Source organism: Rhinolophus sinicus, linkage group LG03 (genome assembly GCF_036562045.2).
Source record: "Rhinolophus sinicus isolate RSC01 linkage group LG03, ASM3656204v1, whole genome shotgun sequence".
NCBI lineage: Eukaryota > Metazoa > Chordata > Mammalia > Chiroptera > Rhinolophidae > Rhinolophus > Rhinolophus sinicus.
In genome coordinates this window covers 150,333,963-150,348,148 of record NC_133753.1, presented here as the reverse complement: position 1 = coordinate 150,348,148, position 14,186 = coordinate 150,333,963, and the positions used below count along the sequence as shown (strand labels likewise).

The 14,186-nt window shown below is 40.2% G+C and overlaps 1 protein-coding gene across 5 annotated transcripts in view; it reads left to right on the top strand.

Moving 5' to 3' along the window:
- PDE8B (phosphodiesterase 8B) overlaps nucleotides 1-14,186 on the top strand; it is a 228,567-nt gene that overhangs the window by 128,976 nt on the left and 85,405 nt on the right. For all 5 annotated transcript variants that reach the window (XM_019728158.2, XM_019728159.2, XM_019728157.2 and 2 more), the window contains exon 3: nucleotides 11,827-12,017. In XM_019728158.2, the coding sequence (XP_019583717.1) occupies nucleotides 11,827-12,017 (191 nt within the window). The remainder of the gene's footprint in view (nucleotides 1-11,826; nucleotides 12,018-14,186) is intronic.

Genomic DNA, 14,186 nt, shown 5'->3' with positions numbered 1-14,186 from the left:
TACTGTTTAAGCCTTTATTTATCCCTTTGCCCTCTTTCCTTTCCTCCCTAAATCACTATTTGGAGATTGATTATGATATTTGTGCATTCTATACATGTATATTCTACACATGTATGCATCCATTCGTAATATTTTTGTTTTGAATATTTTAAGCTTTAGTTGACAGGTATCAGGCTGTATTCATCATTCTGGAATTTTTCTTTATTTAACATCATTTGGTGTCATATCTAAGAATCTATTGCCTAATCTAAGGTCAAAGATTTACTCCTCTGTTTTCTTCTAAGAGTTTTGTAGGTTAGCTCTCTGATCCATTTTGAGTTCGTTTTTGTATATGGTGTGAGGTACAGTTTCATTCTTTTGCATGTGGGTATCTGGTTGTCCCAGCCACTTTTGTTAAAAAAAATATTCTTTTCCTGTTGAATTGTATTGGCACGTTTGTTAAAATTCAACTGGCCTTAATTGTGAGGGTTTATTTTTGGATTGTAAATTCTGTTCCACTGATATATCTGCCATACGAGTATGTCAGTACCACGCTGTCTTGATTACTATAGCTTTGAAGTATGAGTCCCCCAACTTCTTATTTTTCAAGATTATTTTGCCTCTCTTTCTCCCTTGCATCTTCATATGAATTTTAGGACCAGCTTGCTAATTTGGGGCGGGGGGAGCAGCTGGGATTTTGATAGTGATTGCAATAAATCTGTACATCAATTTTGGGATTATTACTATGTTAACAATTTTGTCTTCCAATCCATAAACATAACGTGTCTTTCCATTTATTTAGATTTTCTTTAACTTCTTTCAACAATGTTTTGTTGTTCTCAGTGTATGTCTTTCATATTTTGTTAAATTTATTCCTGAAATGTCAATCTTTTTGATGCTATGGCAATTGGAATTATTTCCTCAATTTTACTTTTAGGTTGTTTATTGCTAATGTATAGAAATACAATTTATTTTTGTATATTGATCTTATATTCTTCAACCTTACTAGCTTTTACAGTTTTTTTGTAGATTCCTTAGGATTTTCAATATACAAGATCATGGCAAAACTTCTTCCTTTCTGAGATCAGAAAGGAACACTTCTTCCTTTCTTTTATCTTATTTTAGTTGCCTAATTGTCTTGCTACAACTTCTAAAATAATGGTGTGTTTAATTTTATAAGGCAATATGCTTCTAGATCTTTTCTCAAAGTGGTTGTACCATTTTACACTCCTGGAAGCAATATGCAAGTTCTGTTTACTCCAAATCCTTAGTAATATTTGATGTTTAGTCTTTTAATTTTCGTTGCTCTAGTGGGTGAGTAGTACTATCTTATGGTTATTTAAATTTTCATTTCTCCATGACTAATAACGTTGAACACTTTTGTTTGTTTTTTTTACCTACTGGCCATTCGTTTATCTTCCTTTGTGAATGTTTGGTTAAGTCTTCTGCCTGGGTTTAATTTTTAAAAGTTATTGAGTTATAGGAGTTCTTTAAATATTCTTATTACAAGTCCTTTATCAGATTTTGAGAGTATTTTATCCCAATTTGTGCCTCTTCTATTCATCTTCATACCTCTGGATTTTGAACAAAATTTTAATTTTGAGGTCGTCTAATTTATCACTTCTTTTATGGTCATTGCTTACTGTGTTCTAAGAATCTTTACCTACTTTCATGTTAAGAAGATTATTTCTTTGTTTTCTTCAGGAAATGTTTTAACTTTTAATTTTAGATCTATCATCCATCTCAAGTTCATTTTTGTGTATGGTGTGATATAGAGGGCAAGGTTTAGAAGTCTACATATGAATGTCCAGTTGTTCCAGCTCCACTTGAAAAGACTATATGTTCCTTCTTACATTGAATTGCTGTGATGCCTTTGTTACTGATTCTTTAATAGTTTCGCAACTCGTTTGGTGGCTAATAATGTAGCCAATTTTGAAATTAATATTCCACAAATAGAAAGATATATTTCTTCTATTTGGGGTTCTATATTCATGAAATAATTCAATATTATTAATTGTGTTATTCAAATCATCTTTATCTTAATTTTTTCACTATGTGATCTATTAGTTTCTATGATAGTGGATATGTCAATATCACCTATATCTGTTAATATTTGCTGATATTTTTAGTCTGTGATGTTAATGTGTATTCTTTTTTTTTTTTTTTTAATGGTATCACACTTTCTTTTTTTTTTTTCTTTTTTAAAGATTTGATTGGGGAAGGGGAACAGGACTTTATTGGGGAACAGTGTGTACTTCCAGGACTTTCTTTCCAAGTCAAATTGTTGTCCTTTCAATCTTAGTTATGGAGGGTGCCGTTCAGCTTCAAGTTGTTGTCCTTTCAGTCTTAGTCGTGGAGGGCGCAGCTCAGCTCCAGGTCCAGGTCCAGTTGCTGTTGCTAGTTGCTAGTTGCAGGGGGCACAGCCCACCATCCCTTGCGGGAGTCAAACTGGCAACCTTGTGGTTCGTTGAGAGGACACTCTCCAACCAACTGAGCCATCTGGGAGCTCAGTGGCAGCTCAGCTCAAGGTGCCATGTTCAATCTATAGTTGCAGGGGGCGCTGCCCACCATCCCTTGCGGGACTCGAGAAATCCAACCAGCAACCTTGTAGTTGAGAGCCCACTGGCCCATGTGGGAATTGAACCCGCAGCCTTCGGAGTTAGGAGCATGGAGCTCTAACCACCTGAGCCACCGGGCTGGCCCCCCTTAATCTGTATTCTTGATTGTGTATATATACTTGGTGACTGTCCTTTTTATTATTTAGTATCCCTCTTTAAACTTTTCCCTTAAATTCTGTTTTATCTGTTGGTGATATTGTGATCTGCTTTTTTTGGTTAACATTTTCCTGATACATCTTTTTCTGTCTTTTCATTTTCAGTTTTTTTAATAACATTAAGTTAAGTATGTCTCTTGCAAGCAGCATATAATATTTTTCCAACACCTATTCTGAGAGTTAATAAGGGAGTTCAGTCTGGTTACATTGAGTGTGATTACTAATACAATTCGTCTTTTTTTGTATCTTCTGTTTTGTTACCCTTTTTCTTTTCTTTTTTTCTTATTTCTGCGTTTTGTCAAATTGAGTTTTCAGAGTTACCTTTTATTTTGTTTTAGAAGCTATAGGTTGTGCTTCTATCTTTTTAGTGGTTACCCTTAAGTTTTGTTTTTTTTTATACATGTTTAGCAGTCAAATTTTATAACAAACTCTCAAACATACCATATTTCTGTCATCTGAAACATCTGGTCTTCAGCAGAATTTAAACATCCTTTAACAGCCCCACTCCAGACCACTGAAAAATAATTGTCTGTAATTTTGATTTATTAGATATATTAAAACATACCAAAATATTTTTAAATTGTACTCATAAGCTGTGGAATATAATAAGAAAATGAATACCATGAACCTATCCCCCAGTGCAAGAGCTGGAATGTTCCCAGCACTACTGTGTACCCTGCCTGGTTCCAGTCCCATGAATTTGGCCCCAAATGACAGCAGATACAAGTGGTCAAGAGTCCTGCCCTGAGTGAGGGACAGAATAATTGAGATGCCTTTTAAAAATATGAGAAGCTCAACTTAGACGGCAGGGGCCTTTACTACTTGGTCTCATTCAAATGTAGAGTCTCACTCTTCGATCTCTCCAGTAGGAATCTGCTGAGTACCTACATGTTCAGGGCTCCACACAGGCCGCTGCAGGGGGAAGAGCGACTGCTGATGCTCCCTGAGCACCCAGAAGGGTCGGGCAGTCGGTCTTAGTATTTGTATAACACCCTAACTTTAGGGGCAATGGTGTCTAGTTAAGTGTTTTTGTGCTCCTGCCATTGCAACTGTCTTAGAAAAATCATACTATGTCCTAGTGCCTTTGTTTTTGTTTTTTGTTTTCTTGGAGAAAAATATCTATTCTGTAACTTCACTGGCATGCCAAAAATGTTAATTAGTTACATCAACCAGAGCGCTTAGGGTTTCAGAGGAACTTGCTTGATAAAAATATTTCAGGATGTGGTTGCTTTTGAGAGTGTGTTTCTGAGTTCGCCAGGGGAAATGGGCTCCCATGTCAGGACACGTAACGTGGGGCTCCGCACACCCCACACGAGCTGGCAGGAGCACCGTTAGGCGTGGAATGGGTGGAAGTGTTAGACAGCAGTGCAGCGAGGTATTGTCGGGGGCATCGTCTCTCCTCATGAGTGGCTGTGACGCACCGTAAAAGTCATATTTTCCAGTCTTGGCAACAAAATAAAAAGTAGGGGAAATATTATGAAGCAGTAGATTCATATCAACATGACAACATCTGAAAATCAAGTGGCCTTTTCTTCGTCAATGCCTGAAGCACAGTTACTTCCCCAGAGGGCAGAACTGACGTGCTCAGAGTACGTCCTGCTCCCCTCACACAGGGCTTTCCAGCTGCACTTGGGAACAGAGCTTTACAGCTGTGGCCTAAGCTTTTTCCTAGCAAGGCAGCACTTCCCTTTAAATTTTATTTTTCCATGTTATATAGACATGGATATTTCTGGAACTCTTGCATATTGGAGATGTTATGTGTTGGAGATCATGTGGCCTCGTGGGGAACTGTTCTTCACGTATTAAGTGAAATGACCAAGTGATGGAGACGTTCAGACTCAGTAACTTGCTGTGGTCAGCATTCCCCTCTGTCTGCCTTACTGCTGATACCACATTGTGTCTTCTGCCTTACCCGCCAGTTTTGTGGAACCACGCAGTTGGTAGGAATTTTGGTCCCATATTTTAGGGGGTAAAAATAAAACTGATAGTCAGTTACTTAACATAATGATTACACAGGCTCTGAGGTCAGATCAATCTCAGTTCAAATCTTGCTAGCTGTGTGGCTGTGGGTGAGTCTCTTAACCATTTCAAGCCTCAGTCTCCGTGTTTATAAAATGGAGATAATGCCCACTTCCAAAGAATTGTTAGAGGGTTATGAATAAGATAGTATATCTAACGTACTTCTGGTATAAGGGCTGGCCCTTTGAAAATTCTCATCAAACTTTAGCTGTTCTTAGCATCACTTTCCTAGGGACATTTAAGGAAAGCTACCATGCCATTTTTATCCAACTGCATTGATCCCTCCTCTGATCAAATTGGCTAGTTCTTTAGTATTATATGGATACAACTTATATGAGCTATACATGTGGTCTGTTCTAGAAGCTCCTTCTTACCCAGTTTTTGCTTAAAGCCCAATCAAGTAGTCTGAAAATTGGATGTTTAATAGTAGATATTGGTAATCCATTTGGAGAAGTGCAGACACGCCCACATCTAAAAAACACTAATAATAATGAAAACTTATATTGTTTTCTTCAGGTTAAGGAAAAGATAGTTTTGTCTTTATTTTTTTCATAATTGGCCTTCACCAGAGAGAAGTTTCATTGTAATTTACCTACTGTGTTTCCCCAAAAATAAGACCTAGCCAGACAATCAGCTCTAATGCATCTTTTGGAGCCAAAATTAATATAGGACCTGGTCTTATTTTACTATAACATAAGACTGGGTCTTACATAAGACCGGGTCTAATATAATGTAATACAATATCAGGTCTTGCATTAATATTTGCTCCAAAAGACACATTAGAGCTGATTGTCCAGCTAGGTCTTATTTTCAGGGAAACGGTATCAAAGACAGATTATTGCTGTCCTCAAAAAGATATTTTTCAGCACTTTCTCAATTAAACTTATCGAAGGAACAGTACAAGGATTTCTAGCTAAGCAAGAGAACGTCAGCTGGAGCCATGGAAAGATCACTGAACGAGGAGTTGGTGGGATGTGTGGGTCCAGCTTTGGGAAGTCACTGTCCTCATCTGTTGAATGGGGGTTGATGGATCACCCCAGAGTCCCTTCCTGCCCTGAGAACTCATGCGAGTCATGGCCCCGTTCCTGTCATTGCCCCTGGGACCCTCCCCACCACCCACGTCCTGTGCAGTCTGTGTGTGCTAGCCCTCTGCAGCTTCTCACACCAGACCCCTGCTCTTCATTCTCTAGCCCTGCCCTCATCATTCCAGCTTGGGTCAACAGATGAATTAACTTTATGGTTCCAAGAAGGTTTAGGTAGAGTCTTCCCTGGAGATAGAGGGAGGCCCTGCGTGGCACTTGGAGGTCTTTTGTAGTTATATTGGAGAAGCAGTACGGTTCCAGTGTGCACAATTTTCAGAGTTTAATTAAATAACACCAAACCCCCAACACCATGTTTCAGATTGTAGTTACATCAGTGTTTTAGCTATGAGTAATTGCATAAAGTGTGAACTTTGCTGCTAGCTCTTCAGTCCACAAACCAGTATGTAGATAACAAACATGCAGCATGATCAGTGACCGGTCATGTCACCTTTTGCAGCATCTCCATGATTTGTCTCTGCCTAGCTGTTCTTCATTTCAAGCACAGACAGCCAAGTGTGTAGTTGTGTTGCCACTTTGTCTCTCCATGGTCATGCACATGTCATTACACAAAAATAGATCATTGAAAGAGGGAGGGAATTAGACAGCAAAGACGAAGGTGCAGCGAAGAAATGAAAAGTGTTAACATTGGAAATGAAAATCAGATAGAATGTACATGGAGTTAGAGGAGAGACAGCCAACTGTGGGCATGTTGACGCTGCCACCTTGGAAAGATTCTAGAAAGTCACCGGAGGAAGTCAGTCAGTGCCAGCAAGTTTATCGGAATAAATGAAGAAAATGGTTGTGACAAAAAAGATGAAATGTCACAGGGGAAATGATGCCAGCAAAAAAAACCCGGCACATTCATTAAAGGAACTCTGGGGCTATCTTGTGACATTGAAAGTACAGAGGATAAAGTGTTGGAAGCTGATCCAAACTTAGGAGTTTATAATTCACCAAGGCATAGCAAAGATGCTCACTCTGTATCATAATTTATACAACTAGAAAAAGGCAAGCCCTGTTTGAACAACTTCCAATAAGTTTCTAAAAAGGAAACATTTTCATTCTCAATGTTTCCAATGTTTTCAATCGCAGTGTACTGACTAAGTGTTAGTTTTACATTTATTTCCCTATACATTTATAACCAACAGTAAGAAAGCTTTTAATGTTTGACAAAAGTTTCTCAAGGTCATGGAACAATCATTTTTATCATCATTTATTAAGCTTGCGTTGCATGGTCATTTTTGTGGTCTGGCACGGCCACACTAAGTGAGGACTGCCTCTCGTGTTCTAATTCTGGACAGAATGCAAATTGGCCAAGATCTGCCCCTAAAAGAAGAAGTTTCCTCATTGTCCCAGGTTTCACCCGAGATCAGTTCGTTTGCTGTATTTACAACCGTACAGTGAGGTTGACACAACAGAACTGTTTCCTTGTGCCTGTTTTTCTATGCCAAGATTCTTGTCCTGGGTCCACGTCCGTGCTCGGCCTATAATCCCCACTCATTACTGTATTTATTGTACTTGTCTGCTTAGCTGTCTCTCTCCCCGGCGTGCATCCTAGGGGCAGAGACTGGGCTGTGTCCGTCTCCATCAGCCTTTTACTCCCAGTTTTTAACTCAGTATCTGGTGTGATATTCTTCAATAAACATTCTTTGAATGAATGTTCTGCATATTACGTATTTAGGGTAAGTAAAATGGTCAGTTTACTCAGATTTTTTACAAATCAAGTTGTCATATGCCTTTAATAATGACTTTCAAAATATATTTCACAGAATCATTTTATGAGATTTGCCTCAGTGAATGGTCAGTAAATATTTACAAATGGCTACATCTAACAAGAAACTAAATATTGATACACAGAATGCTAAACCTGAAGAGGGACTGTATTGCTTAAGGCAGGGATGTCCAAACTTTTTCAATGTTTTTTTACCAAGGGCCATATGTGGTAAAATACACAAACAGCCGGGCCACTCACTCGAGGTGAAGTACATATTGCCTCACCTGGTTTATTTAAGTAAACTAAATATATTTTTGGAATTTGCTGCAGGCCAAAAAAAAATGGATTGCGGGCTGCAGTTGGTCCATGGGCCGCAGTTTGGACACCCCTGACTTAAGGGGTTCCATTTGTTTGTTTGTTTTTGTTTTTGTCCTTTGGTTGCAGGTAACAGCTGCTTTATACTAAAAAGTAAGTAAATGAATAAGAACTACATTAGAAAAATAGTGCAATTTTTTTTTTTTTTTTTCAGAATCCAAGGAAGAGTTGAAAAACCGTGGCTTAGAAAGGGTGGCAATGAGCCATCCCTGAGTAGTCTGACATCGAAGGAGTGAAAGGTTCTTCCTTCAGGATCTCTACTAAAATGAGCCATGGGTCCTAAATCGAGCTCCTGTTTCTCTGTTCAAATTCCAAATTCCTGGAAACAGAATATCATTAGCCCAGCTGTGGCCTGGGAGACAGGGACAGAGAGTCTGACCCTGGTTCCTTGGGTCCATCACTTTCCTAGAAAAGGAATAGTTCTGTAGAGGCAGGCAAACCTCAATAAAAGGGGCAATTATAGTACTTTAAAATTTATACATATTTTTATTTCCCATAGATTTTTCACTTTGCTTAGGAGTTGAATTATTGAAAAGTCTTTCTGAATTTTTTATAAATGGAAAGAATTTTAAACACTACTCAAAGAAATTCTCTAGTGAGTGCTTTATAATATAAATACTCCCGTTTTAAAAATGTAGATTTTCCTATTATTCCAGTAGGGTGAGACCAACAGATCAGGAGATGACTGTCATTGAAAAGATAGTTTGTTACTCACAACTCCCCAGAGGAGGAGGTAAGCCACACCACGCAGGACTACCTGGGGAAGCGGAAGAAGCAAGGTTGGTCATGAGGCAGAGAGAGCAAGGGAAAATGTGGGCAAGAACCTTTATTGTGGTTTCTATGGGAAGGAATGGGTGAGGCGGGGTGAGCAGGTTTGGCTAGTTTGCATCATTTCAGTGGCCTGGGGCACAGGGGAGGTCTCTAGTTGTATGGTACCTGGCCCTGGAATGACAGGGCAGGTAGACAGTGGTCCAGAGCGTGAGAGCATGGTAAAAGAGATGGTAGGGATCTGAGCTCTGGATTGGTTTGCATATGGGAAGTGCATTCCTAGCCAAGTCCTTTGCTGTCCCTAGGAATCTGCTAGCCCTGGGAGGGGCAGTCTCTCCAGACTCAGCAAGTCTCTCCAGGGTCAGTCAAAGCATCAGAAAAACAGAAAATAACAAGGCATAATAAATAGAATTCCCCACTTTCAATCAGTTTTGTAAGTTTCCACGTGAATCCAGTTTAAGTTCCTAGAATGACCTGTAAGGCCTTATCCATGATCTAGCCCTCTGCTGTGAACTTGACATTCTCTCCCACCCTCTCACCCTCCCCTCTGTCATGCTGGCTTCCTTGTAGTTCCTGGAACACAGCAGGCATGTGTCCCACTGTAGGGGCCAGTGGAACTGTTTCCTCTGCTTGGAATGCTTTCCTTCAGATGTCAACTTGGCTTACTTTTTGGTTTCTTTCAGGCATTTGCTCCTATGTCACTTTCTCAGTGAAACCTACCCTAACCACCCTACTTAGCGCTGCTACCAGCAGCCACTCCTGATCCTCCTCACCCCGCCTCATGCTTTTTACATAGCACTTACCACTTGCAACATTCCGTATCACTTGCTTATTATTATATCGATTGTTTACTGTTTGTCCTTCCACCACTGCTATGCTTGGATCTCTGTTTTGTTCATCAGAGTATTCTAAGCAATTATAAAGTGTCTCGCACATAATGGGCACCCAGGAAGTATTTGTTAAATAATGACATTATTTTTCCAAAAGTGGAACACTCCCATATTTTAAGGACACGTAAGACATACGAGATGGATATCTGTAGCAGAGTCCAACATGGGAATCCAGCCGTGTTCTTATTGTACTGGTCAAATGCTGAAGCATCATGGTATAAAGGAAATACAAAGTGTTGACATTTTTGTTTAGCAAGCCATAATTCAGCCAGACAGATGGGAGACAAGATGCTCTGGCACCTTTTCTGACTTTTAGGGTCTGCACATTGAGTTTCTCATGTTAATACCACAGCTACACCAAGGAAATGGCTATTGACTTTGTGCACAAACCAGGTTATTCTACCTGATTTTTTTTCCTTCTAACTCCCTGGTCAGCAGTTATGTGTGAAGGCTTTCTTTGCACTATCAAAATCCACAAATCTCTGTCCTTCACTTCTCTTGGGAGAGCCATCTCCTATGTCTTCGTAGAAAGCTCTGCGGCTGAAGATTTTTAGGAACACCCTGGGTGGAGGAGTGACTGAGCCTGGCTCAGAGAGAGCCCTTAGGTGTGGCTACCTCACATATGACTGGCTTGTGATTTCAAGCCACGTGCTAAGAAGGAAATGTCAGAATCATACTGAAAAGTATTTTTTCTGGAAACATGGCTTTGAGAAAACAGGGAATGATGCAAACAGTGTAAAATAAAGGATATTTATGATACCTTTAGATATTTAATGATAAGGAATTATCTGAGAGGTTTAGTGAAGTGGTGTATTTTAAGAGTCTTTGTTGTTAACAGATGCAGATGGATGAAATGATAGGATATGTGGGATTTGCAGAGTAGTACAGGAGTTGGGAAAGTGGATAGGAATAGAAAGGAAACTAGATTGGCCAGGAGTTGGTTTTTGCTGAAGCTAGATGTTGGGTACATAAGGTTCATTCTGTTTTTGTTTATATTTTTATATGTTGCAAAATTTTGATTGACAAAACATTTTTAAGGTATAGTGGTAATAGTTGGACAGTTTGTCTTGTTTCTGATGTTTAATGAAACAGATTTGGTGTGTCATCATGAGGAAGGATATTGGCCATTGGCTTACAGGCTCATTATGTTGAGACACTACCCTTCTGTTCCTAATTGTTAAGGCCAGGAGTGGGTGCTGAAGAATATGAAATGCTTTATCAATATCTTCATGTTATCACATGTTTTTCTTATTGGACCTATCGCTGTGATGTCGTCTTATTCCTATTAATAATAAAGCCCTTTTGCATTTTGCAGAAACCCATATAAGCAGCTATCCTTTCACTGATCAAATCTTTACTGAGCAGCTAGAAAGTTCCAGCCAAGTGCTGGGCACAGGGTTACAGCAGGGAAGGGGACAGTCAGGTCCTTGCTGTCCTGAAACTCAGTTATAATAGGGAAGATAGATCATAACCAAGTGAATGAATGAACAAGTTCAGGTGGTGGTAAGGCCATCTCTGGCTTTCTGCCTGCCGGAGAATCCGAGTCCCACATCCCAGGGGGTGATGAAGGCAACGTGGTATAAATTACCGCTACCTTCTTTCCAGGGGTGGGGCTGTGCTTTTCAGGGAGGCAAAAAGATTCACGTTTTCCTCAGTATGGTTCCACGAGCTTCATATTTTATGATCATGCATTCCAGATTCCAGCAAGGATTGGATGTTAGAATTAGTTTTTGAGGTCGTTTTGAGTTCCCACCCTTTCCTGTATCTTTATATGAACTTAAGTGCTAAGTTCAGAGAGGTGGCCTCCAGGTGCCACGAGGCAAATGTCGCCTGCCCTGGAACCAAAGAGATGTATACGTGAGCCATACATATACATCTAGCCTGTGTTCCTTATCCTGTTAATGATTTCACTGCTTAATCTATTTAAAAATAAAGGCAATTGGGAAATTAAAAATAAACAGCAACCACGCCTAGTCTGTGTTCATTCAACTCTCACAACTAGCTTATGAGGCACTACTCTTGTCACACCTGGTAGAGGAGAGACCATAGGCCAAAGAGAGGAAATGCCTCATTCAAAGGTACACTGGAACCAGTCGGCGGAGCTGGGATTTGAAGCCAGGTAGCTTCCCTCTGGAGGCTGCGTTTGTAACCAGCATACCATAAGCCTGTTTTTAATAGTCTCTACTGTGATGATTTCTGTCAAGATGCTTTTTTTCTGTGTTCCAGGTTTTGCTGATCTTTGCAAAGGAAGATAGTCAGAGTGATGGATTCTGGTGGGCCTGTGACAGAGCCGGTTATAGATGCAATATTGCCCGGACTCCGGAGTCAGCCCTTGAATGCTTTCTAGATAAACATCATGAAATTATTGTAATTGATCACAGACAAACGCGAAACTTTGATGCAGAAGCAGTGTGCAGGTACCTTCCTTAATTTAATGTTTAGTCAATGTCCACTTAACAGCTTCAAATGAAATTCCTTTATAGGTGTCTCCAGTTCCATCCCAAATCTTTGTAAAATATGTGTTGATGTTTTTAAGCAGTATATACAGATTTCTGTGATCAAAGCTATGGATTTATCTCACCTTTTCTGTTTTCCCACATTTGAGTTCTGATGAATTTAGAGGTATGAGCTGGGCACCACTGAAAACTTCAGGGTGTTTTTCCCCCCTGAGTATTGCTCATATTTCACCAAAAAAAAAAGCATTAAAATTCACACAGTTCTTATTATACAGATATGGAGATATGGTTTGGATGTAAACCAGATATTTTAATCGTAATTATTCTGCCCCAAAATGAGCATCAGAATGTGTGAAATATACATTTTTCCCTGCCTGACACAGACGGGTGGATTCGACAGCAGTCATGGAGAAAAGGCAGCCACTTTGCAGGAGCAGAAAATCTCCCAGGGATCCAAAGCCCCTACGTGTTTACAGAAATGCTGGCACTCTGGGGAGGAAACGCATGCCTGTTCATAAATAAATGCAGTCCTCAGAGTTAGCTCTGCATGAACTGATCCATTTAGCAGAAGTGGAATGCTTTGAAGCTAGACAGGAAGAGGTCACTAATTAAATACTAGGCCAGGGCAGACTCCAATTACATATGGAGCTGGAATTTTCTTGAAAGTAGTAAATGAAATGTGAGGTAGGGAAATGGCTTCTTAGAACCTATGGTCCCCTGACAAGAAATGAGTGGATTAAGGGAAGTTTCCCATCACAGGCAGCACCTTGCTGCTCTCTGACAGTTTTCAAGTTGCCAAAGAAGAATTTTTCTTAAGGAACCTATTTTAAAATGTCCCTACTGGCCTGAAGTCATTTTATTTTCCTGCATAGAAATATTTGCCTATTTAATTATTACTTGTGTTAATAAATAAAACGTATCATACAACATTTGGATCATATTTTTAGTAGAAATATCTTTTTACATGATTTTCAGGGTAGAATTGGGTCCTTTTTAATTGAGTATATCTACTTTTACTTGGTGTTGACTGACTTTTCTCACATTATTTTGTGGCAGAAATAGCTATGGTCCTGTGTGCGTACAAAGAATGATGTAAGACAAGCTTCAGGCGCAAAAAGAAACTAACAGAAAGAATTGTTTTCATTCAGGGAAAGGCCCATTTTAGCAGATGAGCTTTACAATCTTCCTTGAATATAAAGAAATGGACTTTTGTTTCCTAATAAGTGTACTTCTGTCTTAGCTGCACAGAAAAACAATGGGGGATCGGTGCAGTTCAGAAGCCAGGTTATGTATCTGCTAGTGTGTTTACCGACCGGTATTAGTCCTGTTGAGGATGGCCCAAATCCTGTGCGTGACGGCCAGCACATTTCCTAAGATGTCTGAGTGGAGGACGTGCTCTCAGCAAATGTGTATTCTTTCTTGTCAAGATCCCTTGAGCTAGACTGGACCTTAGCTTAACGTGCTGCCTTGGACCCCTGCCCTGCCTATTCCCAGGCTCTGCCTTAGTCCTCTCCACCAGGAAGAGGTCCAGGTCCCTCTGACCACAACAGCTCCTTTGGAGGAATGAGAGAGAAGAGGAAGCAGCAGGAAGCAATCCCCCAAATGGAAACCAATCTCCAAAGAATCTAAGCAAGAGTGTGCTCCAGCCCAGTTATGTTCTGACAGTGTGTGAGCCTCTTGCCTAAGTCCCCACCCTCCCTGTCCCCACCCTCCCCAACCTTCCACCCCCCACCCCCGTTTGAATGTAGCCCTGAAGTGTACCCTTGACACCTCATTGGGTAAGAAGAAGCCAAACTAAGGTGAGAAGTGCTTAGTGTTTCCTTAGAGATTAGAGTGTGCCTTTGAAACACTGCATCTTTTCATTAGGTGCTAACTGGTAATTCTGGAAATGCATTCAGTAGGCCACTAAGTGGAAACTGCATGTAGCTTCCCCTTACCAGGACCTTTTCTGTGGGCTGGCTGAAGGGGAAGTAGTCTGTGCTTGCACTGGAGAACTACTGACTTACTTCTCGTGCCCCACAGTGAGTGAAGGAAGGCATTGTCTCCAAAGGTATTTGTCATCCAAATACCATTTATCCATAAGGGGAACCTTCACTTCCCAGGGAGACAGCAGCCGGTCATTTTCTTGAG